This window comes from Ixodes scapularis, unplaced genomic scaffold (genome assembly GCF_016920785.2).
Source record: "Ixodes scapularis isolate PalLabHiFi unplaced genomic scaffold, ASM1692078v2 PGA_scaffold0__279_contigs__length_252992795, whole genome shotgun sequence".
Taxonomy (NCBI): Eukaryota; Metazoa; Arthropoda; class Arachnida; order Ixodida; family Ixodidae; genus Ixodes; species Ixodes scapularis.
Window position 1 is genome coordinate 42,916,644 of NW_024609835.1, and position 27,273 is coordinate 42,943,916.

Genomic DNA, 27,273 nt, shown 5'->3' on the forward strand with positions numbered 1-27,273 from the left:
AGCCCAAAGCAAGCCCATTATAGATATAATAATATCATTATTATCTACCGAGTAGCCGCTCCGCTACCTTCACGTAAACGTTGTGAAAAATAACAAATGCTCACACATTTCACGCGATTGCGGCTCAAACAGAGGACATACAACCAAAATATTACATTTCTAGACTGTTTTTTCTTGTAGTCGACTAATATGTCTAAAAGAATTTAAAAAATAAAAATTTACAAAAATAGGGTTTTTGAGAAAATCGACCTCAAACTTTCAAAATTTGTTATTTTTACAACGTTTACGTGAAGGTAGCGGAGCGGCTAGTCAACATATCATAATGATATTATTTTATCTATAATGGGCTTGCTTTGGGCTTTCTGTAGAGCCAAAGAAAGAAAACTTACCTTAAGTACAGACGAAGTAATGACCTGTCAAATTTGACCGAAAAGCGACCGGAGTGACGAATTTGACATGTGTTTTAGAAAACAATCAAATTCCTAAAAATATTTGAATACATCAAGGTATCTTTATAATACATATTAAATGAGGGGGAAAAGTTAAAAGGGTGTAGAGAAAACAATAGCGTCAGCAGAAGGTGTCAAACACGCGACCTGCGACGGCAGGCAAAAACACTAGTTTCTGCCACTGCGGCTTCTACGGCTCGTAACTCGAGAACAAAAAATTGGGAGAACATGCGGTTTGCGCCCTCCTTCATTTGAGAAATACCCCAAAAACATATATTTTTTTCGTGAAAATTAAAAATTAGACCCTTTTAGCCTGCCCGATTTGAGATGAAATCACCCATATATATTTGTTTTATAGGGGGGGGGGGGGGTAATTTTTATATGTTTATTTATTTATCGAGATACCTATACATTGGTAAGAACTAATTTACCCACGGGGAGAAAGAGATACATCCGTAGCATTACATTATGGAGCGGCGTTTTAGAGTGCAGCTCTTAGGCGCCCGTTTCCGGCTTGAGCGGCGTCGCCGTCAGCGTCGGCGTCAACGTAAACGTAAGGTCACGTGACCCGCCCAGGTCACGTGACCCCCCCAGGTCACGTGACCCCTCAGTACCGTTCCCCTCAGTACCGTTCCCCTCAGTACCTTCCCCTCAGTACCCTTCCCTCCTCCCCCTCAAGAGCTGCGCTCCAATTCGGCGTTACAGGGAGTGGTAAACGGCTTTCATTTTTTAATGCGGAAACCGAAAAGAAAATGACGTCTTAATGCGTCTATGCTCTATGCGCTCCTGGGATATAGAACAACCACATAAGGCCATTTTTTTTTTTTTTTTTTTTTTTTTGAGCACCGACTTTCACACCTCTAGGCTCGGGGCTTTAACCGTTGTGCCGTCGCCACTATGTCACAAGCTATTTGTTGTTGTTATTGCTGTTGTTGATGTTTTCTGACGGCATCAAGTTTTGTCATGATCAACACCATCCCACAAAAAAAAAATTGAGGCACCCAAAAATAAAGTATAATTTATGAGCTAATATCTACATAAACAACGAAATCTAAAGAAAGCAGAAAGAGTGGAAGCAACGAAAAGAACCCTCGCCATTTCGCTATCACACCAATGTAAACACAAAAGTTATACGCGTGTAGCGAGACAAAAGGAACAACTATGTCAACATTCGCAGTTCCGCCTCGTTTTTAATGAGCGACGCTTCAAAACTCAAAATAAAGACAACAATTTAAGAAAAAAAAAACGCGGAAAACACACGGCAATATTATTCACTTAAAAAAAATGAGCAAGCAAAAAGAAGGCAACGCGCGGAAACAACTGTACAGCATGAAATATTGAAGTTCATGCGAGGCCCAAGACAGAATAGCTAGAGAAAATAGGAAAAGGCCAAAAGAAAAATGGCCGGGATTATTCGCAGCGTTGCCCCACTTCTTGGCGCTCCTCAATCGATGAGTGTCGTCGCCGCTGCCCCGCAAAAGAAATGCGCCGTCGGCGGCCGCAACGGGGTTCGGCAGATTCCCATAGGAAGAGCGCGTCGGAACCGCTGCCGTGATTACGCGATGGACAGATAAGCAAGAAGAGCATACGAGGGAGCTGCCCCGGCACTGCGTACGGGGACGGCAACCCATTTTTACGTTGTTCCCCAGAAATGCATGTAAGCGACCTCGGAATATGCGCGCTTCCCCACTCCCCCCCCCTTCCCTCGCGGAACAATGTGCAACATTCCCAGACCTTCTATTCAGAGGATACGCGTCCCCGACGTTGGAAGAAAAAGAAAGAAATCCGAAATCTAAATGTATCCGCCAACGACGTTGAATTCAACTCTGTATAATGCAGCCAGCATAAAATATAGAAACGCATCTAATTTAATGCGAGTGTTCATAATAGCTTTTCTTTCTCCTTTTTTTTTTTTTTTTTTTTAACGGTATTTTTGGGCGAGCATGAGCTCGGGCATTTTCAAAAGTAAAACAGCTTAGTACAATATTTAGATTTGATCACTCGTGAGAAATAACTTTTATCTGTTTTCTAAATCTGTTAAAGATCCGTTCAAGAAACAATTCAATTCGCGAAAAATACGCGTTCGTGTTTGAGCTGGATCGAGGATTTTTGGGAATAGTACTCCGTTGGTCCCACAATCAAACGAAATAACATTCTGATTAGGCTTCACGAAATGCCGAGCATCTAGCCAAAGACGCTAATATCGGCTGGCATTCGGCAGTCATTCGAAGAGTGTCTTCCTTCGTAATACGTGCCGCAAATGAAGGTGAATGTATAACCAGGGATAGCTCAATCGCTGTCGCTTCACTATAGACCTTTCGAGCGCTTATCACCCGGGCGAAATCTGTTGAGTCACTGACCTGTGGGTACATGCGCAGCGTCTGATACACCGCACAACAGATCAACGGCGCATGCTCAGAAGGCATTCCAACACCCAGCAGACAAAGATGCCAGTTCGTTGAAGGCGATTTTTGGAAAGGTCTATACGGCGCCTGCCGCTTTATCGGGAGACGCATGGAAACAGTGACCCAGGTTAGTTTTCCGAGTTTGTTGCTGGAAGCGCGGCCCAGCGTACGCAATGCTTTTGCGTTGCACGGACCTCACCCTGCTCCCACCCATTTGCCGTCAGTCGGCGCCAACTACCGTGGCTAGAGTTTCTGTAGAGGCTGCCTAGTGGAGCCAGAGTCGTGCGTACATCTCCGTAGCGCCGGCTTTCCTGCACGGCCCCGGATTCTGCTCGTCGTGTGACTGAAGTCGGCGAATAGCGGTGCCGCCGCGACGTGTCGCTCCTTCTCCTCCTTTCCTGGAAAACAGGAAATTGAACATACGCCGGGGCGCGTGCAACGCCGGCGAAGTGGCCGTATCGGTGGCTTTCCTGCACGGCATTAGGATTCTAATCCTCAGGTCGTCGAGCTCGGCGAATAGCGACGGGGCAGCGCGTAGAAAGCAGATGGACAACCCTGGCTCCCGTAGGGAGTCTGTACAGGAATTCTAACTGTGGCCGCTGATCAGCGCCACCAGGCTCAGTACCACTCACCGCTCATTCACACTGAAAGCGGCTCCGCCTTTGCAAAGCGGTTGCGAACGCGGTTGTATAAAGATTCAGTACAATTGCTCGCGCACTTGATGTCATCGAGTGCGCGTGCAATTGTACTGGATCCTCATACAGCCGCGTTCGCAACCGTTTTGCAAACGCGGATCCGCTTTAAGTGTGAATGAGCGGTCACCGCGGCCGCTCTGAGAAGTTTCGTCTACCACCTGAAAAAAGAGGCACTCGGGAGGTCGTTTCCGGCGGAGCGAGAAACGGAATCCAGCGTCTGTAGTCGAACGACAACTCAGCACTCACCCATGCGTGTGAGCAGAAACCAGATTTGCTGAAGGTGTCTTCGCGTGTGCCGTGCCGACAGCAGCGCCACCGCAGCAGCGTGACGTCAGAGCAGCGTACGGGCTCACACTCCTCATATACCATACAAAAGACAGTCTCCAAACACGAGTCACCGCAATAGCCGTGGTTCGAATGCCCCGTGCGAAGTTTCCTCCTTGAACTCATTGTCGTGCGGTATTCGAAGCACGGATCTCGCGGTGACTCGCGTTCGAATCTGTATGCAGACTGTCTGATGTATGATGTGTAAGCAGGGTGACCCCGGTTTTAGGGGGCGAATAGCTGTTGTTGCTACTGTTGCTTTTTTTTTTTTTTTTTTTTTGTAACTTAGATGGGGATTCGGAAAGTGAAGTGGAAAGCCCGTGCGGTCGGGCATGGTGGGAGCTTGTGTCTAGCCAGTAATCTTATAAAATTAACTTTCTATCATAGTGAATCAGAATTTACATCATCCCACGAGATATGGCATGGCTGTTGCGTTGTTGTTGGACAACGTATTTTACCGCAGTAACAGCAGCTTCGTTTCTTGACGCGCCGCAGTGACCCGTTGTCCCCTCGAATGTTCATATGATGTCCTGGCACCTGCCTCATGACATAGTATGCGTTTTGATGGGCAAGGGGCCTCGCACCTGCTTCGGCAAATCTGTAGCTCGGGCTTAGAGTCACTGGAAAGTTTCTTGTTTGTGGTGACTGAAATATTAAATATGCGACGCTTGTCGAAGTTATTGATGTTGATTGGCGTTCAATTGCCCAATTGTACGAGCAAACGGACCGCGTATCATGAAAAAAAAACACACTTTACCTTTGGTTGACGATTTTTTGTGTTGGACCTCTCCGCCCATAAACCGTTTCCTCGTGGGTGCATTTTGACCACTGCAGAGCCATCTAGCGAGCGACAGGTTCCGCGGTCATGCTGAGGGGTTCGAAACGTTAACGAAAGTGCTCTTTGGGGCGCCGCTCCTGCGTTACATGCGTTGGTTGGGCGCTCTAAAGTGCTGGATGTACGACTTAAGGCGCCACTTGTGTTTTTCTGGGCCGCCGATTGGCGGTTTTTAACGCACTAGGAGCGTTTCTTGTCCAGCAGTGTGGCATCAGCCAGTGCGGCGACGCAGAGAACAAAGGTAATGAACGCGCCACCGATACAAGTCGGAGGTGAGTATTTAAAATAATGTATCCATTAAAGGGATGGTGAACTGAAATTTGGATTTCAGAAAGCAATGGTGGAGCGGTAGGCGGGACGCTAGAATCCCCACAACACCACCCATAAGGTGATATCTCGAATGGGCGGCCGTATTTTTGGAAAAAGAGGTCGAGATTGAACGAGGCCGACGAGGCGCGTGACGTCAACATATCTCGTTTCCTCCTCTCCGCTTTGCCACCTCAAGGCGGCGAGACGGAGAAGACCAACACCACCTAGAGGAGAAGGCCAGCACACGCCTCCGGTGATGTCACGGCAGCAGGCTGACGAGCGCCGCGCTATAGAGCTGAGCTGAAGGCTTCGCGCGTAGCTTTAACGTCGTAGAAACGCGGGTTTTCGCTAAATTTTTTTTTTTTTATGAGCTAACGTGAGAACTGTGAACGCCGAGTGATATAAAGAACCAATTTTAGAACGCAGGAAAATTCTTATAACCTACAATTATTGTAGTGAAATACAAGAAAGTGATATCTTGAGACAGATGTGTTATTTTTTTAAGCGATAAACTGGGTGGTGTAATTATCTCTAAACGACATGGGACTTGTCTAATAAAAAATAATCCCTATGAAATGACAATAATCGAAGCAGTAGGACCAGAGAAAACGAACTAAAGTAACAATTGGATAAATGATGCAGAAACATTCATTTCATTTCATTTCATTCACCTCAAAGGCATCCAAAACGCATTACATCAGGGGGAATTCAAAAAAAATAAAAGACAAAATAGTAATTGAACATAAAAAAGACACCAACAAAAAAAAAATGTCACACACACACAAAACCGCTTATTAGCATGTTATTGTTATGATGCAGTTTTACAAATCAAAGTTGTTACACAAATTGATGCACTTTTTCAATGAAAGGGGATATCTCTCAGTTACAATATGGTCAGGTAGTTTGTTCCAGTCAGTGTTGCAAAGTACTAAGGAAGAGGAAAGTGTATGGCACTGAAATGGTTCAATCTTGAAGGAATTATCTAATATGAATGATATATAATTGGCAGCCCAGCACTAAGTACGTAGATTGAAAATTGGAATCTGAGTAATATACATCTTGAAAAAAAAAAAAAACACAATCAGATTATTTTTTGTCTTCTTTCTAGATTAGGAAGATTTATGCTAGCTTTTAAAGCGGAGACACTAGTTTCGGATGAATAATCACTACATTTAAATCTGTCTGCTTTGTTCTGAAGATTCAAGCCTCTAGATTATAGGTAACTTAGATGTGGATTCTAAATTATGCTCGCATATTCTAATGGTGGGAGGATAAATGTTTTGCTTTAATAAGAGCTAGATCCCTATTGAAAAATCTCATTTGTATGAGAAACTTCTGTGTCCAATAAACACATATGAATCATACAACATATATAAGAGCCCTATAAGAACTAGATTAGAATAATATAAGAAATTTGTAAGAAGTTTCTAATATATCTTATATAGTTCTTATACGGTTATTATATATCTTGCATGATTCATGCATTTATTGAACACAAGAATTTTCTCGTACAAATGGCTTTTTCAGAAATTAAGTGTTTTTAGTGCGCTATATGTTATTTGCTCAACCCATGATAATGAGTCTGTGAAATACACGCCCAAATATTTGTACGACAGTGAGTGTTCTAGTGGTTCGGAATGTAACAAGTACTGGGTTAGTGTGTTAGTGGAGGACTTAATTATGGACATTTCTTTACATTTATATGTGTTAATGTTCATCTGCCATAGGGAACACCATGATGATATTGTATCTAAATCGTCTTGGACAATATTGTGATTAATATAGGTGTATTAATTTTCCAGTGAATAACTCAAGCATTAGCAAAAAGTCTAATTGTCGATTTAATTGATAATGGTAGGTCATTGATATATATTAGAAACAATAGAGGCCCGAGTACACTACCCTTAGGGACATCTGATGCAACAGCAATGGGACCCAAATTGCCAGACAAGTGTAAAAGTAATAACATTCTAAAATTGTGATGGGCTGGTTTGAAAAATGTATTGCACATAGTTTGAAAAATGTATTGCACATAGTTTGAAAAACGTATTCCACATATTTTGGCAAACTTTTCTTAGACCTGTGATCAACCTTCATAGGTTCAGCAATTCAAAGCACTCTGCCTGTTCAAATATAGTACTTGTTTTGAAGCAAGCAACCTACCTGGTTACTACATCAAAAAACACCTGTGGCCTATTTCTTGGCAATGTCATAATGTGAAAACTTTATATTTGCAAAAAAAGTACCGTAATACCCGAGCGTTGCCCCATATGCAGATGTACTTCGACAGTACCAAGTCTGTGAAACGACACAGTTAGGGGAGCTAAAAACAAGTTTTGTACACAAACAGAAGTGGGATGGGAGCTGCATATTCAAAGTTGCTTGCATTTACAATGCAGAAGTCATAAAGAAGAAATTGGTCACCTTTGAACACTGCAAAACGAGGCTCCTGGTATCCATAAGTTCTGAAAATATCCGTCTTCAAAAACATTTGTAGACAGTGCATCTTAGATGCTGTAGATTATGTGACACCAAGACACACAATATCTGTGCATCATGTTGGCATTTACGTTGTAGCACCACAAGATACCCAACAGACTGCTACAAGGACACCGATTATCTGCGCACACACACACACACACAGATCGATCGACTTCAGAGAGCAGTTGCCTTTGCATGAGGATGAAGCGCAAGCATGCATGTTGCTGGCCGGACACGAACTAATTTGTTTAGCCTTGACCTCTTAGCGTATCTTGCAACAAAGGTTCCTCAGTTGAAAGTTTTCACTGCAGTCCAACACATGCTTCAGCTCGAACTCACGATGGGTTCATCATCACAGGCGTCAGACATACTCTTCCTTGGTCCGAGTTTGCTTCTTGACATCCGTGACGGTTGGCAGCGAGTGTCTTTGATAGAGTTTCAGCTTTTCATTTCTTCTGTTTGGCATTCTTGGCATTAATGCAAACATTCATTTCGCTACAGCATGTACACCAGCTATGTCTTCCTGTGCGAGCAAACTGTAGCCAACTTGTTTCGTGGTGTCGATGCGGCCTTGCATTTTTCGCCCCTTAGGTTTTTCAAGGTGGTGTCTGCTGGCCACATAGCCCAAGGCTGGGAGGCTGTGCCTTATTTTTTTACAGCCCAGGGCCACATTGCAGGTATACCACGTTGCAGGTAGGGCGTCAAGTATCCGCTCACTTGGGAAGATCTTTCTAGTTTCCATTGCTAGCTGTAGTGACCGTCGACATTGTGCTCCACAGCAGTATTCTGTTTTCATCTTCGCAAAGCAGATGAATGTAGAAGCAAGCCAGTTGCCTATACATTCCGAAGTACTCTTCTAAGGTGTCAGTTTTCAGCTTGTCCCATGGAGGCCGTACAGTAGCCCGAGTTCATCAAAGCAGTATCCGGGATGTGTGACCGCTTCTGCAGGAAATAGAACGAAAAAGGAGGAAATCATATTAACTTAAAGAAAGGTAATGTAATTAAAAATGGTTATAAAAAGAAAGAAAAAAAGAAGAAAGAACGCTCTTCTTTAAGCTGAAGTGGTTCCGTATTTGACAGAAAACACTGGCAGTGTTTCGATCTGGTATTTTGGATCACAAACATCAAAATTATTCTTGAATTTGATGTACCGAATGCGCTATAATAATAATAATAATAATAATAATAATAATAATAATAATAATAATAATAATGCTTATTGCACGAGCACATAGAACCAGGTACAGAAAATAATAATTAATAGAGCTTCCTGGTGTGTGGTGGGATTCCTTGGGGAGCCTGAAGCGGCTCCAGCTAAATCGTTAGTATATGGCTCTGGTGTATGGATAAGTAAACTGATCAATGAACCATATTCCGGCTTGCGGGCACTCCAAGCTACTGCTCAGAGACCCGCTAAAATATCGGTCTTACTAGTTAGCTGTAGCGGATCATTTCTGCGCTCCGATGAGGATACGCAGAAACGACACAATGTACTTATGTTGTTGTTGTTGTTTTTTATTTGACGTGCTGGTTGCACCCGCGATAATCTATCACTTGCGTACCTTGCGAAAATATTCCAACCTGAACTCATAAATCAAGTCATTTTTATTTAGTTCTGCACCTGCAAGTAGCGCCAGCATTTGAATATGTTGCTTCCAGGCCACAACCAAATCACTCCCAAGCATGCATTTAGCGAAAAGTAAAAACAAAAAACGAAACCACGATCATAAACATTAAAACGTTCTCACCCTGCCATGCCGTCAAGGAGCGAGATCTTCCCATCGATTCGCTGTATAGTCGACGCTTTCGTAGTCATCGTTGCAGAAACTCAAATATGGACACTTTCACATCCAGTTTTCCGTCAAAGCGCGGATAAACAACATCTGCACGGATTGACAGCGCCGGCAACCGAAAAGCAGCTTTCACGTCCACACACGAGGCCGCGAGAGCACATTCCAAAATGTGCTCGACCTCACTCGAGAGTTGAACGTCTGACCCTCGGCGTCCAAAAACCTACTCGCTTCCAGAGTTGTTCTAGTTGATTCCTCCAGCCTTATTGTCACGTGACCCAACCCGCAGGCGAAAGTAAAAAAAAAAGCCGTCGAAGAAAGGAACGCGACAAACGACCGTTAAAAGAGAAAAAGGAAAAAAAAAAAAAAAAACGCGACGCCGTGGCGTTTTTTTTTTTTTTTTTTTTGCGTCCCGTCAAGCGTAGAGGGAAAGAAAAAGTAAAAGAGAACGTGCATTGCAAAGAAGCCAACTGTCAAGGGGAGCCTTGCGGAGAAGCGCACTACCAGTTCAGCCTACTCATACCGACGCTCCATAAAGGGAGAGAGGGAAGCGCTGCGGCTTTCCATCTAGGTGGTGTTGAGAAGACGCGAGGCCATTTCCTCTCCTTCTCGACATTTCTCGGAGAAACAAGACGTCAGCATATTTCTCAAGAGCGTCTCCTTTTTTTTTTTTTTTTTTAGAAAAATACAGTCATCCGTTTGAGATGTCGCGGTATGAGTGATTTCGGTTCAGCATCCCTTTAACAGCAATGAAGTTTCCTTAGGGTGTTGGGTGGTTATGGATGTAGTAACACGAAAATATTCGAATTTCGTATCGTCCACAACAATGAAATATAATGTGAACAAGGACGCGCGAAATAAAAGCATTGCAGGGAACGGTCGAGGGCAGATCTCTCCGGCTTGCAGATGTTTGTTAAAGTTTTGGTTGAGGATCGCGTGTCGACGAGTGTCTCCTTAATTGAGATCTGAAAACAGTCGAGATAGGCCCATCTCCGAACCTTGGAGTCGCTAATATTAGTTCAGACAGTTTGTTAAGCGCAGTAACGATCAATAACTCGTGGTTTAGATTGATCTATCAGATATTGTGGTTATTGCCCTGACTCAAATATTTGTCCCACAAAATAACCCGTCCTATCAATCTTATAAACCCTCAGCCAAACAAAGCACACTCTGTTCGAATGTCGCAATAAACATTACACAAACAGTAGTTTGCGAGGGAACAACCACAGTGAGTGGGCTACCCCATGGAGTCTGCACGAGCTTGTGAAATTGTTTTTGTTTTAGCATGAAATACATTTTAACGCTACCTCTTATCCCAAAATTTTGTCCGTCCGTTCCTCTGTCCGTGCGTTTTCCGGTAAACTTAGCGGGGAAAGTGGCGCGATGTGCAGTCATGTGACTTAAACACCCTGTGGAAATTGACGGCACGTGACGTATACGTACACTCAGTTTCCAACTAAATTTAGAGGGGAAAATGACCTATGCACCCGTTCAGTTACCAGCTAAATATAGCGGGAAAATTCCCGTCTTGTGACCCGCTCACCAATCCCGTTTCCCCGCTAAATTTAGCAGGAAAATATACACCACGTGACACACCAATTCCCTGTAATACATTTGATGCATTATAGGACTCTGAAGGTAAAGATCGCTGCAAATTTTATTTTCCCTCTTGAGCTGACATCCCTCCTCCCTGTTTTATGCTTTACTTGAAAGTCTCATCACAGCTACACTGTACGAAGCATTGGCTGTGATCGAAAGCTAACTTGAATGTCTCTAATACACGAAAAAACCCACACGAATAGATGTAGTAAAGCTCTGATATCGTGCCTGTAGCGTTTGGTCCACTACACGTATCAAGAGAGCAAAAATGCGTTCGCGTGACCCTTGGGAAACGTCACACACGTCCCCTTTTGGGAAAAGCTATAACGCTGACCCCTTCACTTTTCTTTTTTGGCTTTCTCTTTTGAGTCCTTTATTTTTTGCTGTCTCTTTTTGGCTTCGCTGCGAGGTCAGTGTTAGCGTTTCCCAAAGGGGGACATGTGCGACGTTTCCCAAGGGTCATGTTAACGCATTCCCCCAGGATCCACCAATATGGATCTCCCTTAAAAGGGATACTGAACCGAAATTTCGAGCTCACAAAACAATGCTGGACGGATAGGCGGGACGCTGCAAAACCCAAAAACATCACTCATACAGCGATATCTCTAACGGATCGCCGTACTTTTGGAAAAGAAGTGCGCGATTGAACACGGCCGACGAGGCCGACGAGACAAGTCACGTCACGATTATCATTCCCTCTCCTCCTCGTTACGTCCCGTCGAGCTGGTGAACAGAAGCAAGGAGGAGAGAAGCGAGGCCGCTTTCCCTCATTCTCAAATGTTCCAGGAGGACAATTACGTCACAGCCCTCGCTTGATCGCGCCCTTCTTTTCTTAAAGTACGGCCACCCGTTTGAGATATCGATGTATGAGGTTTGGAGTTTGTAGCGTCCCGCTCAACGCTTCTGCGGCCTTATTTTGCGAAATTCAAATTTCGATTCAGTATCCCTTAAAGGTGTACGGAAACGAAATTGTTTGCTGTTATTTCTTTGCTTTTGCGACAGCCCAGAAACACGAGTCAAGACCAGTGTATCTAGGCTGCCGGCAGAAAAGTCAAGAAAACTAATTTTAAAACGAATTAATATATTTCAAGATTGCGCCTGACGCTCCGTTGGAATGCCGCCACGTCATCGGCCTCTAAGCAGCAGCGCCAGTTCGCCACAGTTTGGCTCGCTCGTTGAGTCGCGCTCGCAAATACGGTACCCTTGGCCGTGCAGAGGTCCTTGACGTCACGAGCGCGACATGCATTGCGCTTCTCGCTGGCCGATTTTGAAGCGAGAGGTAGTTCGCGGCCACGTCATTTCGTTTCCGTACCTTTTTAATGTTTTTGCCGCCTATTTGAACCAGGGCTAATCCTTGGTTCACAATCCATTTTGTAGCACAAACCAAGGCATACGCGCTCCGCGCACCTGCAAGTTCAGACTCGCCCCAGCATCCGCGCACGTCTTTGCATCCTCACCGTGACGTCACTTTCCTCTCCCCTCACCGCGCCGCGCGCGCATTAGCTTCCGCCCCGTGACGTGGCCTCCCTCTCGTCTTCGTCCTTCGCTACTCTCCTCCTCCCTACGCGGCGCGCTTCCTTTTCCACTGTTTTGTCCACAGAGGGACGCCGTCAGCTTTTCCCTGTCATGTGGGTACCAACGCTCTCACATTAATTACGAGGAACTTGCAAACCACTCGCTACATTGTCGTCGGAGGAATCGGGGACATATGACAAAGTCACTAGACAAGGTCCGGAACCTAAATTGTGTCCGACTTTCTGAGAAAAAAAATTAAAAAGGCCAGAAGGAAATAAAATGGGTTGTGGGTATGCTGAACTTAGTCTTCCTCAACGGGCGACTTGTCTCTCAGCTGTAGATGAGAAATTTAGCCAGTGCGGTGCAACCGCTAGCCTGGGGTCTTTAACGTGCACCACGCAGTACTGATGCACGACCACACGCCGGTACGATGCTCATCCAGATAGAAGCGGGCAGGGGTGGGGATTGAACCCAGTATCCCTGGGTTCTGCAGCACGAGCTTTCGCTCCATGCGCTCCGAGCTGGTGCCGCCAAAACAAGGAATAGAAAAAGATGTTCATTATAACTTACAGCGCGACTAGGACAAAGAGAGACACAAGAGAAAACACAGGACAAGCGCTGTCCTGTGTTTTCTCCTCTGTCTGTCTTTGTCCTAGTCGCGCTGCAAGTTATAATGAACTCTTACCAACTCGCCCAATTGTCTATTCTGCTAGAAAAAGATGACAAAGAATGGCGAAATCTCTAGGTGTGCCGCATAAAAGAAAAAGATGAACGCGGGGATTCAGATGGCGATAAATGCGTTTTTATATTTCTTCGAAACGTTACATTATTTGGTGTGGCCGACTGGATTATGATCATGTGGATGCATTTTTATGTTGTTCAGAACCTAAACAGAGCGGATTTTAACCAATATCAAGTTCAAGATGAATTAACCGTGGAGCTGCAAGAGCATGTTACATCTCCGGAGCTTATCGAACTCGTCTTCCAGAAAGTGAAGGTGTGAAGAAGACGCAACCGTTTCTACACTCCATCGGCGAGTGCACTCAAATGATATCAACAAGCCCGGGTAGGGAAGATGCTAACAGCGTGATCTTTTTGCTCAGCAGAGAAGTGTATCGCAACGTTAAGGTGGTCGTTTCGGACAACGAACCAGCCTTTTGTAGCCTCAAACTGAAAGGATGGGCAGAAGACCACGGGATAGCCCTGCAATTCACGGCACCTTACCATCCTTCGGCAAATGGGCTAGCGGAGCGTGCCATTCAAGACATAAAACAATATATGAACATGTACACCAGCGAGGGTAGGAAGTTGGGCAAGTTGGTGATTCATAATGATTAAAAAGCGCAACAAGACGACGGACAAACAAGGAAGAGACACAGATACAGCGATACTTACAACTGAACTTTATTTCCGCTGCAGCTCGGTATATATTACCGGCAACAACACAAAAAAGTTAAGAAGAAATAAGATACACACCATAAAATCTTAAAAAAAACAAAAAAACTTTCCCGGTGGCTGGAAATATTCGCTTCAGGTTGGTGTAGCACACCATAATCGGTCCTACACGGCAGGGTTAAGATGCAGACTTCTTTTCGTGATCCCCGGAAAACCTCCGCTGCTGCCGGCTGACAGCCTGCCTGGGATTACAGGACAAGTATAGCTATCAAGGAGTGCAGGAAGACCGATGCTCATTTAGAAAACTATCCGTGCACGTTGAAACGGCATTTCGATAAGCGACACAATACTGAACTTCCACAGCTACGGATGGCGACTTTGTCATGGTTCGGAAAGGCCTGCCAGGATCAGCTTCACAGTTCAAGGGGCCCTTGCCAAGTCATCAAAATCCAAGTGCAGAAGGGGCTTCTCAAAACGGTGTAGAACACAGGACCGAACAACACAGTAGAAGTAGCGCCGATTACCAACGTCTTTAAATATTATTCCAAGAGAAATGAATTCACAAGCCAAGGAGGGTGAAGAAGATCAAAAGAGGAAAGAAGACGAAGCAGCGCGAAATCTCCAGGGGAGCCGAATAAAAGAAAAAGAAGAGCGCGGGGATTAAGATGGCGACAGACGCGTTTTGATATTTCTTCGGAACGTTACAATGGTTTACTTTAATATCTGTTGAACGCCACGTTTTATTAAAGAGGGCAGTAGAGAAAAGGGGAACAGGCTAACGTCGCTTTCCTCCTTGCTGGCTATAGTTAGGAAGGAGTGGAAGACCCGGATGAATGCCTCGGACGCGTGTGTTGCTCGAAGTTCGCTTGTTTTCTTCTAAGTGTCCGTCTATTTCTTTCCTTCCAGATTTGATTAGAGCTAGCGGTTTCGGTGACGACAAACCTCTGGTCATGGGGACACCATTTTTCGGCAATGATCTGCACGAATAACAACCGAAAGCGCAGAATATTAACGGAGGACATCTCTATCGCACACGGGATCCGACAAGGCAAATGCGACTGCAATGCCTTCAAACTCCCTCGATTCCCAAATGACAAAAACCTCCGGCGGCGGTGAATTGAGTCCGTCAACAGAATATCCTTTTCCCCGACTCCATCATCTCGAGTGTGCTCGGAACATTCGGTAAATATAGCGCGCACCGAACTTACCGCTGTACCGTCGATAAACATGGGCTAGCTCACAAGGTGGGTGCAGGTTTTCTCCTGAGAATGGCTGTATCAGCTTGTAACTCTTCGTAACTTAGTTTATTTTAATGCTGATATCTCGCAGTGACTCGATCTTATCATCTCTAATGCTTAGTTGAAGACTCATTTCCTCCACCTGGTGTGGCTGGAGATTGTCGAAAAGTTACTTCTATCGGTGTTCCTTAACCGCGATCTGATGCGTGATAGCAGAGAGCCGTGAACTTATGTTAACCGTCACAACGTGACTGGTTGTTATTATTTTTCAAATTAGTACATGACGTTGCTGGAGAGAAAACTTCAATTTATTTTGCTGAAACATGGTCACGCATCGATTTCGAATCGTTGAATCAATCATTGATCGACACGCTCCGGCAACGGGCCCATCTCGACTTCGCTGTTTTCAGTTCTAGACAAGGGACACACTCGTCGACATGGGACCCTCAATTTAAACTTTTAAAAACATCTTCAAGACAGAGGGAGCTGCCTTCGATCGTTATCTGCAATGCTCTTATTTCGCGCGCCCTTGCTCACATTTTATTTTATTGTTGTGGACGACGAGAAACGCCAGAAATATTTTCGGTGTAATGAATCTAAAGTGACAAAAAACCTGAAGGAAAATTCAATCGCCGTAAACTGATACGATATTTTGAGTACTCACCTCCGACTTCTATCGGCGGCGCGTTCAGTGCCGCCTTTCTCGGCATCCCAGCAATGGCGGATGCCATAGTGCGGGGAAAGAAACGTTCCCAATGAGCTGCAAAACGCTATCCGCGGCGCACAAAAACACAAGACGCGCCCTAATTCGGATACGCAGCACTTTAGAGCATCCAAGCAGCAGACCCAACGCCGGACAGACGGCCTGAGGAGCACTGTCGCCAACGTTTCTAACCACTCAGCATGGCCGAGGAACCTGACGCTAGCTAGATGGCGCTACGGTATGCCGTCTGCCGGCCGCTCCACTGACAGGGTGGAGACGCCGCTCTCGCCGGCGCCATATTGTGGCTATCCTCCGGCTTGGCGGCACTGAATGCTGTGTGTCCGCTGAGCGTTTTTGCGCAGAAAATTGAGCCGCGACTTGTTAAAATTACGCACATTGTGCCCTGTGTGTTGGCCCTGAATAATCACACTTTCACTGATGTACCTACTGCAAAAGAAAGTTAAGTTACAAGCATACAGCTTGCGCGTCGCGGATCTGAAATGCAAAGCGCTTGCCTTCTCATTCGTCAATATCTTGTTTTGCGGCGGTGCCGGCATTTTCACCACGGGTCCTAAAGGCGACTCCACTCCTTTGCCCTCGAATTTATCCGAATGCCTATTTTAATTTTATGAAGTATTTTATGGCGAATTCCAATGGTCGTTTTGGAGCACGCCGGGATCGTCTTTTCTGGAGCGAGCCTATTTCCTTGGACGATCGGGATCGAGACCGACGTGTTTCACTGGTCGTTTTGGATTAGCTCCCGCTCCAGATCTCGATCTGGATCCGAGAAAAGTCACTCCCACGATTTCGGCGGATTCAACCGGAAGCCAGCCGGGCCAGCCCTCGGTGCACACACGTGACTTCCTTTCTCGTGGGGCATCTCGCCTGATCTCGCCCATCTCGCCTCAGAAGAAGAAGAAGCACGTCACGGGCTGGGCTCCTAGATTGTCTCGACATCAGAAGAATTCGTAATGGCCGCTTTCTTACCCCTTGGCTCGACAGCCGTTTCGTTTTCCAGGAAGGAGGAGAGAAGGTTTTTGCCGCGCTACGAGCATTCCGGCAATCTTTGCTAGAATCTCCTGAGCCATTCCTGCCGCTCGTGCGTCGAACACGTGTTAGCGCCGAGATTGCAAAAACGTCTTCGAAACGACCGCGGCGGCCGCGGAAAGGGGATTCCCGGGCAGTTGAGTGACGGGAAGGCATCCGCCGATCCCGGAGCAGTGGTCATGTTCCACTGGGGATCCGTAGACGACGCAACCCCGTTTGGATCGTGTGCTCCAGTCCGGATCTGGTCAACTGATCCCGGCGCGCTCCAAAACGCCCAGTGGAATTCGCCATTATAGGATTGATCAAAGTGGTAACAGGGTATACAGTATTTTTGCGGGCACTATGTCAAACATCGTATAAGCTAGCAAACAACAATATCAGATTGAATCAAGTGCATAGACACAGAAGATTCGAATCAGTGCCATAACAGTCGATTTTTTTTTTTAATTTATAAAATAACAGAAATTTGTAGATAGTACACTCCAATGCTCACCTAGCACGAAGCGCTTTTTCACACACAATAGTTTAATCTCTACCGAAGATTCCCACCGACAACACTCTTGCTACCATGACTCGCCTGTCGCTTCCGGAGTGTTTATCCACCGCACATAAATGCGAAGCCGCATCGATACAGAACGTTTCAGCAGCTTTTCGATGACATCCGGGTGTTCACTGCATTGCACTTGAGGTAGAGTGACATCTTTCGAGATCATTTTTTTTTTTTAGTTTCTTCATCGGTGTCTACAGATGGTTGACATCTTTATTTTCAGAAAAATCTTGAAGGTGCTTTCACACTGGAGAATGGCGTTGAGTACCGAAATCGCTATTCCGGTCAAAGCTTAAGTTTCTACCAGTGTGTTTACATTTGAGCGGAATTGTTCGCGGATTCATTTTTCGCGAATCGTATGTGATTCGTGAAAGCTGGGTACTCAAAAAAACTAAGTCCTTTACAGAATTTGAGACACCTTTTTTACGACGTAGCAATAGTGTTTTCACACTTATAGAAACGTTCGCATTACGAGACAGGAGTCTTGCAAAATAAATACACGTCACGAGAATTACTTAGGGTGAAACAAAAATTAAAGTAAATGTCATTAGGCAAGGGCATAATTTTTGCAAGAGATATTTCTTAAACGCTGAAGGAGACAACGGACACACGTCTGTCGTGCCTGGCGTGTTTGTGTCCGTCGTTGTCTCCTTTTTGCGTTAAAAAAGGACCGTAATCTATTTTGCTCATGTACATGTTAACTGCTAAGATTTTCCTGCCGTTTATGTCAGCTGCTAATATAAATGGGGAATGAAATCCGTTAATGCTCACAATAGTGTTATCTCTCGAGCCGTTCGTCACCTTCCAGCGGGCATGTCTTGGTGAACAGAGCTCTCGGTCTTTCAGTCCGAGTGCATCACACACGGCTGCTGCTGCTGCCGCCGATACGGAGAATAGTCACAATATGGAGGCACCGTGGCGCGAGCCTGGTTAAAGGGTGTCTCCACCCTGTCAGCAGAAGCGGACGGCAGATGGAGGCACCCTACAAAACAGCGCTGAGGTATACACTGGATGCCATATTTGAGGGCGATAGAGCACATGCTCAGAACGAGCTCACATTAATAGGCCGCTAAGACCGGCAATCTTGATGGTGCGGAATGGACGTTGCAAGAGAACTGTGGAAGCTCGCCGTCAGCACGTATACCCAGGGGTGCTATGTTGCGCTTTTTGCACTCCCAGGAGACTTGGAAGAGGGAAGTGACGTCAACGACACAGCAAATGCAGTTTGGATGTTGACAGAAGAAAACGAAATCAACACCCAATCTGCGTTTGCTGTGTCGTTGACGTCACTTCCCTCTCCCTAGTCTCCTGAGAGTGCAAAAAGCGCAACATAGCACCCCTGCAGTGGCGCACACAGCTATGGCCGCCACGGAATACTCTCTTTAAGCGTTTTTTTTTTTTTTTTATCTTGGAATAGTATAAAGAGTTGTTAATGCGAGTTATTTATCTAAGGACCTATGATAGATGCAAAGCCCTCCTGCGATGAGCAGGAACTTGTAGCATAACAGTTGACGACAAAGTAAAACGGCGGTATTCATGGAGATACGCAGACTACTTACTACCTACGATGACACTGCCATTCGTTATTTCAGCCATGTCGATGACACTTTTTTCTTAAACTCCACCGACGAGAAAGAAGTTTTTAATACATTCTTAGGTCTCAGAAACAGTAAAAGTATCGATATCGACAAGCCTGAAGTGAAACCAGTTAAATTTGTAATGAACATTATTGCACCATGCCTACCGCATATATATAACTTATCATTATCGTCCGGAATATTTCCCGGAAGTATGAAGTTTGTTAAAGTCTCAGCCATATACAAAGGTGGTGATAAAAACATGGTAAAAAACTATAGACCTATATCCGTGCTGCCTCTTTTCTCTAAAGCACTTGAGAAAATTATTCTTACACGTCTCGATAATTTTTTTGTAAAACATTGCGTGTTAACAGACAATCAGTTTTGTTTTCGAAAAGGTAAATCAGCTGAAGCTGCATTGTTATTTCAAAAGGAAATTATATTACAAAACATAGAAAAGAGACTTATTACATTAGGTGCATTCATTGATTTTAGCAAAGCGTTTGATGTTTTAAATCACAAAATTTTGCTTGCGAAATTAAATCGTTATGGCGTCCGTGGTGTGCCACTGGCTTTACTGAAATCATATTTACAAGATCGGAAACAGTTTGTTATTATTGATGGCCATTGCTCTTCTTTTCGAAATGTACAGCAAGGCATGCCGCAAGGTAGTATATTAGGACCTCTTTTGTTTAATGTCTTCATCAATGATATTGTGAATATTGATAATGAAGCGCAGTTTATTAATTATGCAGACGATACAAGCCTGTTTTTCTCTGGCAATGATGCTAATGTAGTAATATGCAAAGCAAACTCTGTTCTAGAAAAGTTTTCGCAATGGTCTGAGGTAAATCGGCTTAACGTAAACGCAACAAACTCGAAGGCTATTTTATTCAGGGCTACCAATAAACGAATCGTGGTAAATCATACTATTCAACTTGGCTCTTCGGAAATTGAACTAGTAAATAAACATAAAACTTTAGGTGTATTTTTTTTCGGAGCACTTGACGGTGGGAATCTCATGTGAACTATCTAGTTGGTAAACTTTCTCGAATTGTCGGTTAAGCTACAAATTTACCACGCTCTATTTCATTCTCACTTAAACTATTGTCATCTCGTGTGGACTACAACAACAAAAAATAATTTTCAAAATGTACTACTACTGCAGAAAAAAATAGTACGCTATATTGCGGATGTTTCGTATACAGACCACACAGAACCTTTGTTTACAAAATTTAGAATACTTCCTGTTGCGAGCATATACGAATACCGTTTACTCTGTGCGATTCGTTTTTCATCTCAAACATTTGTAGATTTTTGGTACACTAATTCAGGACTCAAAATGAACGAAAGTAATGTTACCACACGCAGTACAGAGACATATGTGCTTCCTCAATCTCGCACAAACTATAACTTTCAGTCACTACATTATAATGTACCGTGCTTATGAAACAAGTATGTAGCTAACAGCATAAATATATACACGTTAAACAAAAAATACCTCCGCTTGTACTGTGGGTAGCTTCGCTTAGTGGGATTTTGAATGCATGTTTTTGCTGTGATTTTTTTTTAATTTTTCTTCTTTATATATATGTGTATATGTATATATATATTATATAAATATATATATATATATATATATATATATATATATATATATATATATATATATATATATATATATATATAGTGTATGTATGTATGTATGTATAACATATGTTTTTCTGTGTCAAAGCTGCTGCCAATGTAAAGGGATCCCAGACCCAGTCAAGCTGCTTTTTAACAGCTTTTTGTCTGGCGATCCCTCCAGTTTTCTGTAAAATAAAGATTTGATTTGTTCTGATTTGATTTGATAGTACTTATCCAAAGCTTGACAGAGACACGCGCGAAGATTTTAGGCAAAAAAAAAATAGTTGCAAGATGCGACATTGCGCACTTGTTCTTTCACACCTGTAGAATAGAACCTTAGCAGTTCAAGAAAGAGAGATTTAAAAAAAGTTTAAGAAGCCGGCGCTAGTACACCACCTATACTCTGAATGACGAAAATAATCCCTGGAGAAGGGGAACAAGAGGGACAAAGAACAAACACAAATCTCCAAACACAGCTAGGTAACCGGTGCGTGACTCTTCATGACTAATCTAACAGTGCGGTGGGAAATACAAGCCCGGAGGACCAATCAACTGCATGCCTCCCTTTCATCATCTGCGCCCGCTCTCTGCCCGTGGAGGGGATCGGTGTCCAAGTGGGCTAAAGCGCACACCCAGCTCGACGCGCGTGGAGCGAAATCCGCATAGCATTAGGTTTTTAGCAGTAGAGGAGGAGAGCAATGGTCCCATATGATCTTGTGATGCTTGTAGGTCTCCACAGTACACAAAAATCCCGTATGGCCGTTCGCCACGCAGATACCGATGTTAGAGAGGTTAGAAAATACTTTGGCGAAACTAAGCAATACATATTAGAAATGTGGAAGGCTCAACCATGCGTACCTGAGTTTGTATCGGTACTTGAAGATGTGACACGCCTGGGACCCTTTTAGACATGCCGCGTTAGACGTAAGGCGATAAGCGTGGCATATCGAATCTTGTGGTGTGCTGTTTTGTAATGTCCATATCCCGGCAATAAAAAAAATTAAAAAAAAGCGAAAGCTCGCGCTGCAGAACCCAGGGATCCTGGGTTCGAGCCCCACCCCTGCCCGTTGCGATCTGGATGAGCATCGTACCGGCGTGCGGTCGTGTATCACTACTGCGTGGTGCACGTTAAAGGCCCCAGGCTAGCGGTTGTACTGCACTGGCTAAATTGCTCATCTACGGCGTGTGACTCGTCGCAACTTTACGCTGTATAAGTATCCCCACAACCCAATTTTTTTTGTTTTTTTTTTTTGCTCTGCTCGTGGCTATGGGTGAGAGCGTGACCAAGTGGCAAAAAATCGACGCATCACTGTTCCAGGGATGGGCAAAATACATGCAAATATGCATCGAAATACAAATACAAAATATATCGTCAAAATGTATTTAATTACAAATCTAATTACATTTCCAAAAAGGCGTTTAAGTACAATATACAAATACAACCAAATGTATTTGGTCTTCTCCAAAAACTTTTCCAAATACATTCCTCAAAATTTCCGTCAGCGACTTCAGGGCACCTGCAACGTGATTCTGGGTATCTCATTTTAATTTTGCATCGCACACTCGGCAGTTAGTGTGTGAGGCTCTAGTAACGCAATAGAAATATAATCACAAAAAAAAATGTAACTAGCTTGGACGTAAAAGGTGAAAAACGTACAGAGCTTCAAGCAGCTTTTGTTGTCGATTACATTTTGGTATAGACCAACAAAAAACCGAGACGACCAAGACGACCAGCACTAGCTAGAGACTTTTTTTATGTTGCAAATGGCACCAGGGTTCACGTGAGGCCGATATTGGGAGTCGCACAGAAGGATAAATAAATTATATTACAGAAGCAATTTTCTTGTTTCACAATATAATCGAACATTTTTCTCTGGCATTTCCTAAACATGGTATCGCGGCTGATGTGGCTGCGGATGTTCGTGGCCCACGAGCCTTCAGATGCTCATGAATTGTTTAAGCGGCACTCTCGCTCGGATTTGAGGAAAGGTATTCCCAGGTTCCCAGACAAAAAATAACGTTGCACGACTGTCGTGGCAGGACGCAAAACGAAGCCAAATGACGGCACGTTCGGGCGGCAAAAAATAGCGCGCCGCCCGCTCGCTTCTGCACGTGACCTCCGTGGCAAAACGGAGAGCTCATATTCCACCCGTGGTCCCGCAACTGCATAAACAAATGCTCCATGCGGTATGGCCGCTTTCAATATTTACGAAGCTCGCACGGTGCTTCCGACTCCGCGTGTTTAGCTCTAGCTACGGAATATTTGCGCGGCGCTATTAAAAAGACGAATCGAGAAAACAGACTCCCGAAACGTAATGGCCGCATACATTACACGGCTTTCATTTTGTACGGGCACGTCAAGCGCAGTACCGGGAGCGCTTTCGGGAAGTGTCGATTCGAATTCAACGCAAACAAAGAAAACAATATAGTGAAAAAAAAATAATAACATAAAAATTTCGGAACTGCATTATTATTATATGTCCGTAATATAGACATACTGAATTCAATGAAGAGCGTACGTACCTACACCCCACGAAAGAACGGGGAATACGGCAGCAGGTTTAAAAAACGTATATTATAGTGTTCAAACAACAACAACAAAAAAACGAGAAAAAACTTTAATTTGCTGCTGCCCTTTTGTACAGACCAACGTCGAATCAATGGTTCCTATTTTAGCGTAAAAAGAGAACAAAACAAATAAAAAAATTGGTCATCAATTCCCTTCCGTGGCGCCTCGCTCCTCAGTGCGCGTTCCTCGAAGCAGACCGCTCCAATCGTGCTCTCAAAAATAAGCCCATTGTTTCGTCGCATGGCGTCTCTCGTTTCCGACCCCCCTTTCCAGCCTCCATCCGCCATTAAAGAAAGCGAGCCCACACACTTAAGCGCGCTGAAGTGATTCGGTCTGCTGTGCTTCTTCTTAAACACGACGCCCACCCCCTGGGCTTTTTATCCTCCCGTCCTCTCTGGGAAGACAGACAGTCTCCAACCAAAACGACGCAGTAAGGTACAGGAAAAAGGAAATGCCCAGAAGCGGTTCTCGGCCACAGAATCCTCGTCATGAGGGACTTCCCCTCTCCGCGCTGATCTCCGACATCGGAGCGACGACCCGCTCCGTGTAGGCGACGTTTTCGGAACAATCACGACCCACAACTGAAACAAAACGGGTCCGAATCGCTTCCACTGCCACCACGGCGCCACAACGGGGACCAACAACTGCTACAACGAACAAAATGTAGGCCTCGAAAAACGCAGTTTAAACAACAAAAAAAAAAGGTAAAAAAAGGCCGCGCAAATAGAAGAATAGAGAAATAGAATGTTAAAAAGAGAAAAAGTCACTGGGAATGGAGTAGATGCTCTACTGGCACAGAAAGAAGGAAGAACGGGGGATGACTGGAAGAATCGTCGCAGCTCCAAACAACGCCACGACGGGAGAAGAGATGGAAAAAAATCTGCCCCAGGCTTTCCAGCCCCCCCCCCCCCCCCCCCCCTCCGCAAAAATCCCACATTTTTTTTTTTTCTTATATTTTTTGGTTTTCCATCGACGCGGGCCGTCCCAGTCGGAGAACCATCCCTTCCCGTCTCCCCAGATCCCCATCTTCTCCTCGCCGCCGCCCACCCTCTTGCAATCCCAGAGATCGCTCGCCGAGGGACGGAGTTGTGGAGAGAGGGGAGGGTAGAAGGGGGTGCGCACGAGAGGAGAGGAGGAGGGAGGGAGGGCAATCCGGGCCTCGGGACGGCCCAGGGAGCGCGTCGCGGCGGCGAGAGGTCCACTTTTCCCGACGCAGCGGGACGGGCTTGTACGAAGCGGGCGAGCGAGCGCGCGCGTGAGGCATGGCGAATCTGGGACCTATGCCGCCGCTGCTTCTGGTGCTGGTATTGATCGTGGCGTCGGCCGCGGTTCGGGCGCTGCTGGTGCGGCCCGCGCGGGACGCCCATGGCGGTGCCACGGGGTCTGGAGGCGACGACGACAACAACAACCTCAGCGACAGGACCAGGCCCAAGCTCATCGTGGTGCTCGTCCAGGGAGTTCGCGCCGACTATGTCGATCACGAGGTCCACACGGGGTTCGAGAGGCTGGCCAGGGCGGGCGTCCGGGCAGAGTACGTGCTGCCCGTGTTCCCGTCCAGCCCGTACCCCAACGCTTACAGCATCGCCACTGGTACGTGAGTCGAAGCATTTCTTTCTTGTTTCATTCTTTTTTTATATATATAACTTTTTTTTCTCGGTTAGTACGTTCCGAGAACGGGGGTTCATCGCGTCGTTGCCTCTTTTTCGGAGCAGAGGGACTGACAAGAGAGCGGTCTTGTGTTGGCACGACTCGGCCAGATGTTCTTCTAGAGTTGGGGTTGCTTGTATTCCGCTATGGGACCCCCTCTCCGTTCTTCTTGGAAGCGGAGCGCTTATAAGAAGTGCTGTGCGTGGCGGCTGGTGCGGGCTCTTACGGCGCGTTTTGAGCCCGCGTTTAGAGAGAGTGAAGTTGCGGGTAGCTTCTGTTAAACGTCTCTGTTGCTCCGATCCCGGAAATAAAGAGGAACGTGGCCCTCGGACGCACTTCGCAAAGTTGCGGCCTCGTGGAAACCGACGCAAATTAAACTCGAAATTCCGCCACACGCTCCCAGCGGCGTGCACTTTTGCTTTTATATCGCTGTTTCTATGCTCTCTTTAATATGGTAAACAAAGAGAACAAAAAGAAAAAGGTTTATAGTTTTAGCTGTGTACCCTCGACGTACAGCCGTTGGCAAAATATCCCCTTCCTATTTTATTACGAAGTATTTAGACCTTTACTCGCGACTCACTCCATCTGTCTGTGTTAATACCATTTTGAATCTTGTTTAGCTGGCATGGTCATCACTACGCTTCATTAATAATTTGACATCATCCCCGTAGTTCGGCTGTATTTCAAGAAGACACGATTCTTCTAATCGGCAAGGCTTAATCATTCCTTTTCTTGCGTCTTTATTTTAGTGCTTCGAAATGCAATGCACTTTACAGTTTATCTTCCTTAGGGGCAATTTTCCCGCCTTGACACAGACAAACAAAAAGTATTTTTGGTCACGATGGTAAATCGATGCCTTGAAATCCTACTATATGGTTGACAAGTTAAGAAATGCGGGGCATGGCGAAACGCGAGCATCTCATTATCGCTCAGCAGCCAATCAGATTGGGGCATGAGCCGGTAAAAACCCCCAGGGACCAGTGAGGAAACCCGAGCATAGCATGCCACACCCTGCTAAGTCGTCTGCGACGATAAGCAGAAAATGGAGCGATTCTATGGTTACGGGAAAGTTTAATATTCACCTAAATGTATTTTAATATAGCGTATAAGAAGTTATCCAGCAAAAGTTAAGGAGATGTTGACAAGAAGCGCGTCTCTCGTGTAAAACAAAGTTAGGAACCATAATTTAACTAAGGCGACACATACCAGCGAACGAAGCCGAAAATAATACGCAAAGTTATTCGTACATTCATATTTCCGCGATAAATTCAGTAGAGCGCATTCAATCGGAGTCAATTCTTATTAAGTGATCTCATGGTTCGCTGTTTGCCGCAAAGGACAAGGCGTGAGGTTGATGAAATGGACTGTACTCGTTTTCACCTCAAAAGCCGTAGTCAAGAAAAAAAAAAATAGTCCGGATCCTTGCGGAGCATTACTAATTTCCACCTTTATGTAGATAATTAAGATATAAGTAGGAGCGTTTTAGATTGAATAAAAGTTGTCTTATCGAGACGCACACGCTTCAAACAACCAAAGCATCGCTTCTTTTCCTGACAACCAAATCTTGTAAGAACTACATCGCACGGCGTATGAACAATGCGCAAAGCTTCCGTTTTTCTTGAGATGGACACCAGTATAAAGCATAATGGAATTTTTTAGGCTTGTTTGATTTTTAAGGGCTGACGTTCGTAATTTTTGATTAGCACAATAAAAGATGGCAACGAGGAGGACATTGAGGGATGATTAATCTTGCTACACGCCGGACTGGTGAGCCGCCAGCAAGCGTCTATGTGGACTCGCTCGTGGGCGGAGAATATCACTTTATTGTGGGCAGACCATGCCAATCAATATGAGCTCAGTTGTAAACGTTTCCCGACACCAGTGCTGGTTGGTCCAGTCTGTTACACTGCGTTTGGGGCTTATTACACTCTAAGAAAAAAGCGTGCCAACTAGCACCTTTTAGGGTTCTTTCGCTTGTCCAATGGGCGGCACCCTTAAAGGTGCAGAAAAGAACCCACAAAAAGGGTTCTTTCTAATGAACCCTATTTCGGGGTTCTTTTCGGATCGTTTATTGGTTCTTCTTAATGAACCCTATTTTTGGTTCTTTTCAGAACGCTTCTGGGTTCTATTTAACGAACCCTATTTAGGGGTTCTTCTAGGATCCTTTTTTGGTTCTTCCTAATCAACCCTATTTCGGGTTCTTTCCCGAACCCTTTTTGGTGCTCTTGATGAACCCCATTTCGGGTTCTTTCTAGAACCGTTCCTGGTGCTCTTAATGAACCCTATTTCAGGTTCTTTCCAGAACCGTTTCTGGTGCTCTAAATAAACCCTATTTCAGGGTTCTTTTCGTATCCTTTATTGGTTCTTCTTAATGAACCCCATTTGGGTTCTTTCCAGAACCCTTTTTCGTGCTCATAATGAACCTTTTTTCGAGGTTCTTTACGGTTCCTTCTTTGGTTTTTCTTTATGAACCCTATTTCATGTTTTATTTGGAACCCTCCTTGGTTCTTTTAATAAAT

At 44.9% G+C, this 27,273-nt stretch overlaps 1 protein-coding gene across 1 annotated transcript in view; it reads left to right on the plus strand.

The window, feature by feature from the left end:
• The first annotated feature begins 24,270 nt into the window (after positions 1-24,270).
• LOC115308811 (glycerophosphocholine cholinephosphodiesterase ENPP6) overlaps positions 24,271-27,273 on the plus strand; it is a 75,817-nt gene continuing 72,814 nt past the window's right edge. Inside the window, exon 1 of the mRNA XM_029966889.3 lies at positions 24,271-24,697. Coding sequence (XP_029822749.2) covers positions 24,370-24,697 — 328 coding nt within the window. The 5' untranslated portion in view covers positions 24,271-24,369. The remainder of the gene's footprint in view (positions 24,698-27,273) is intronic.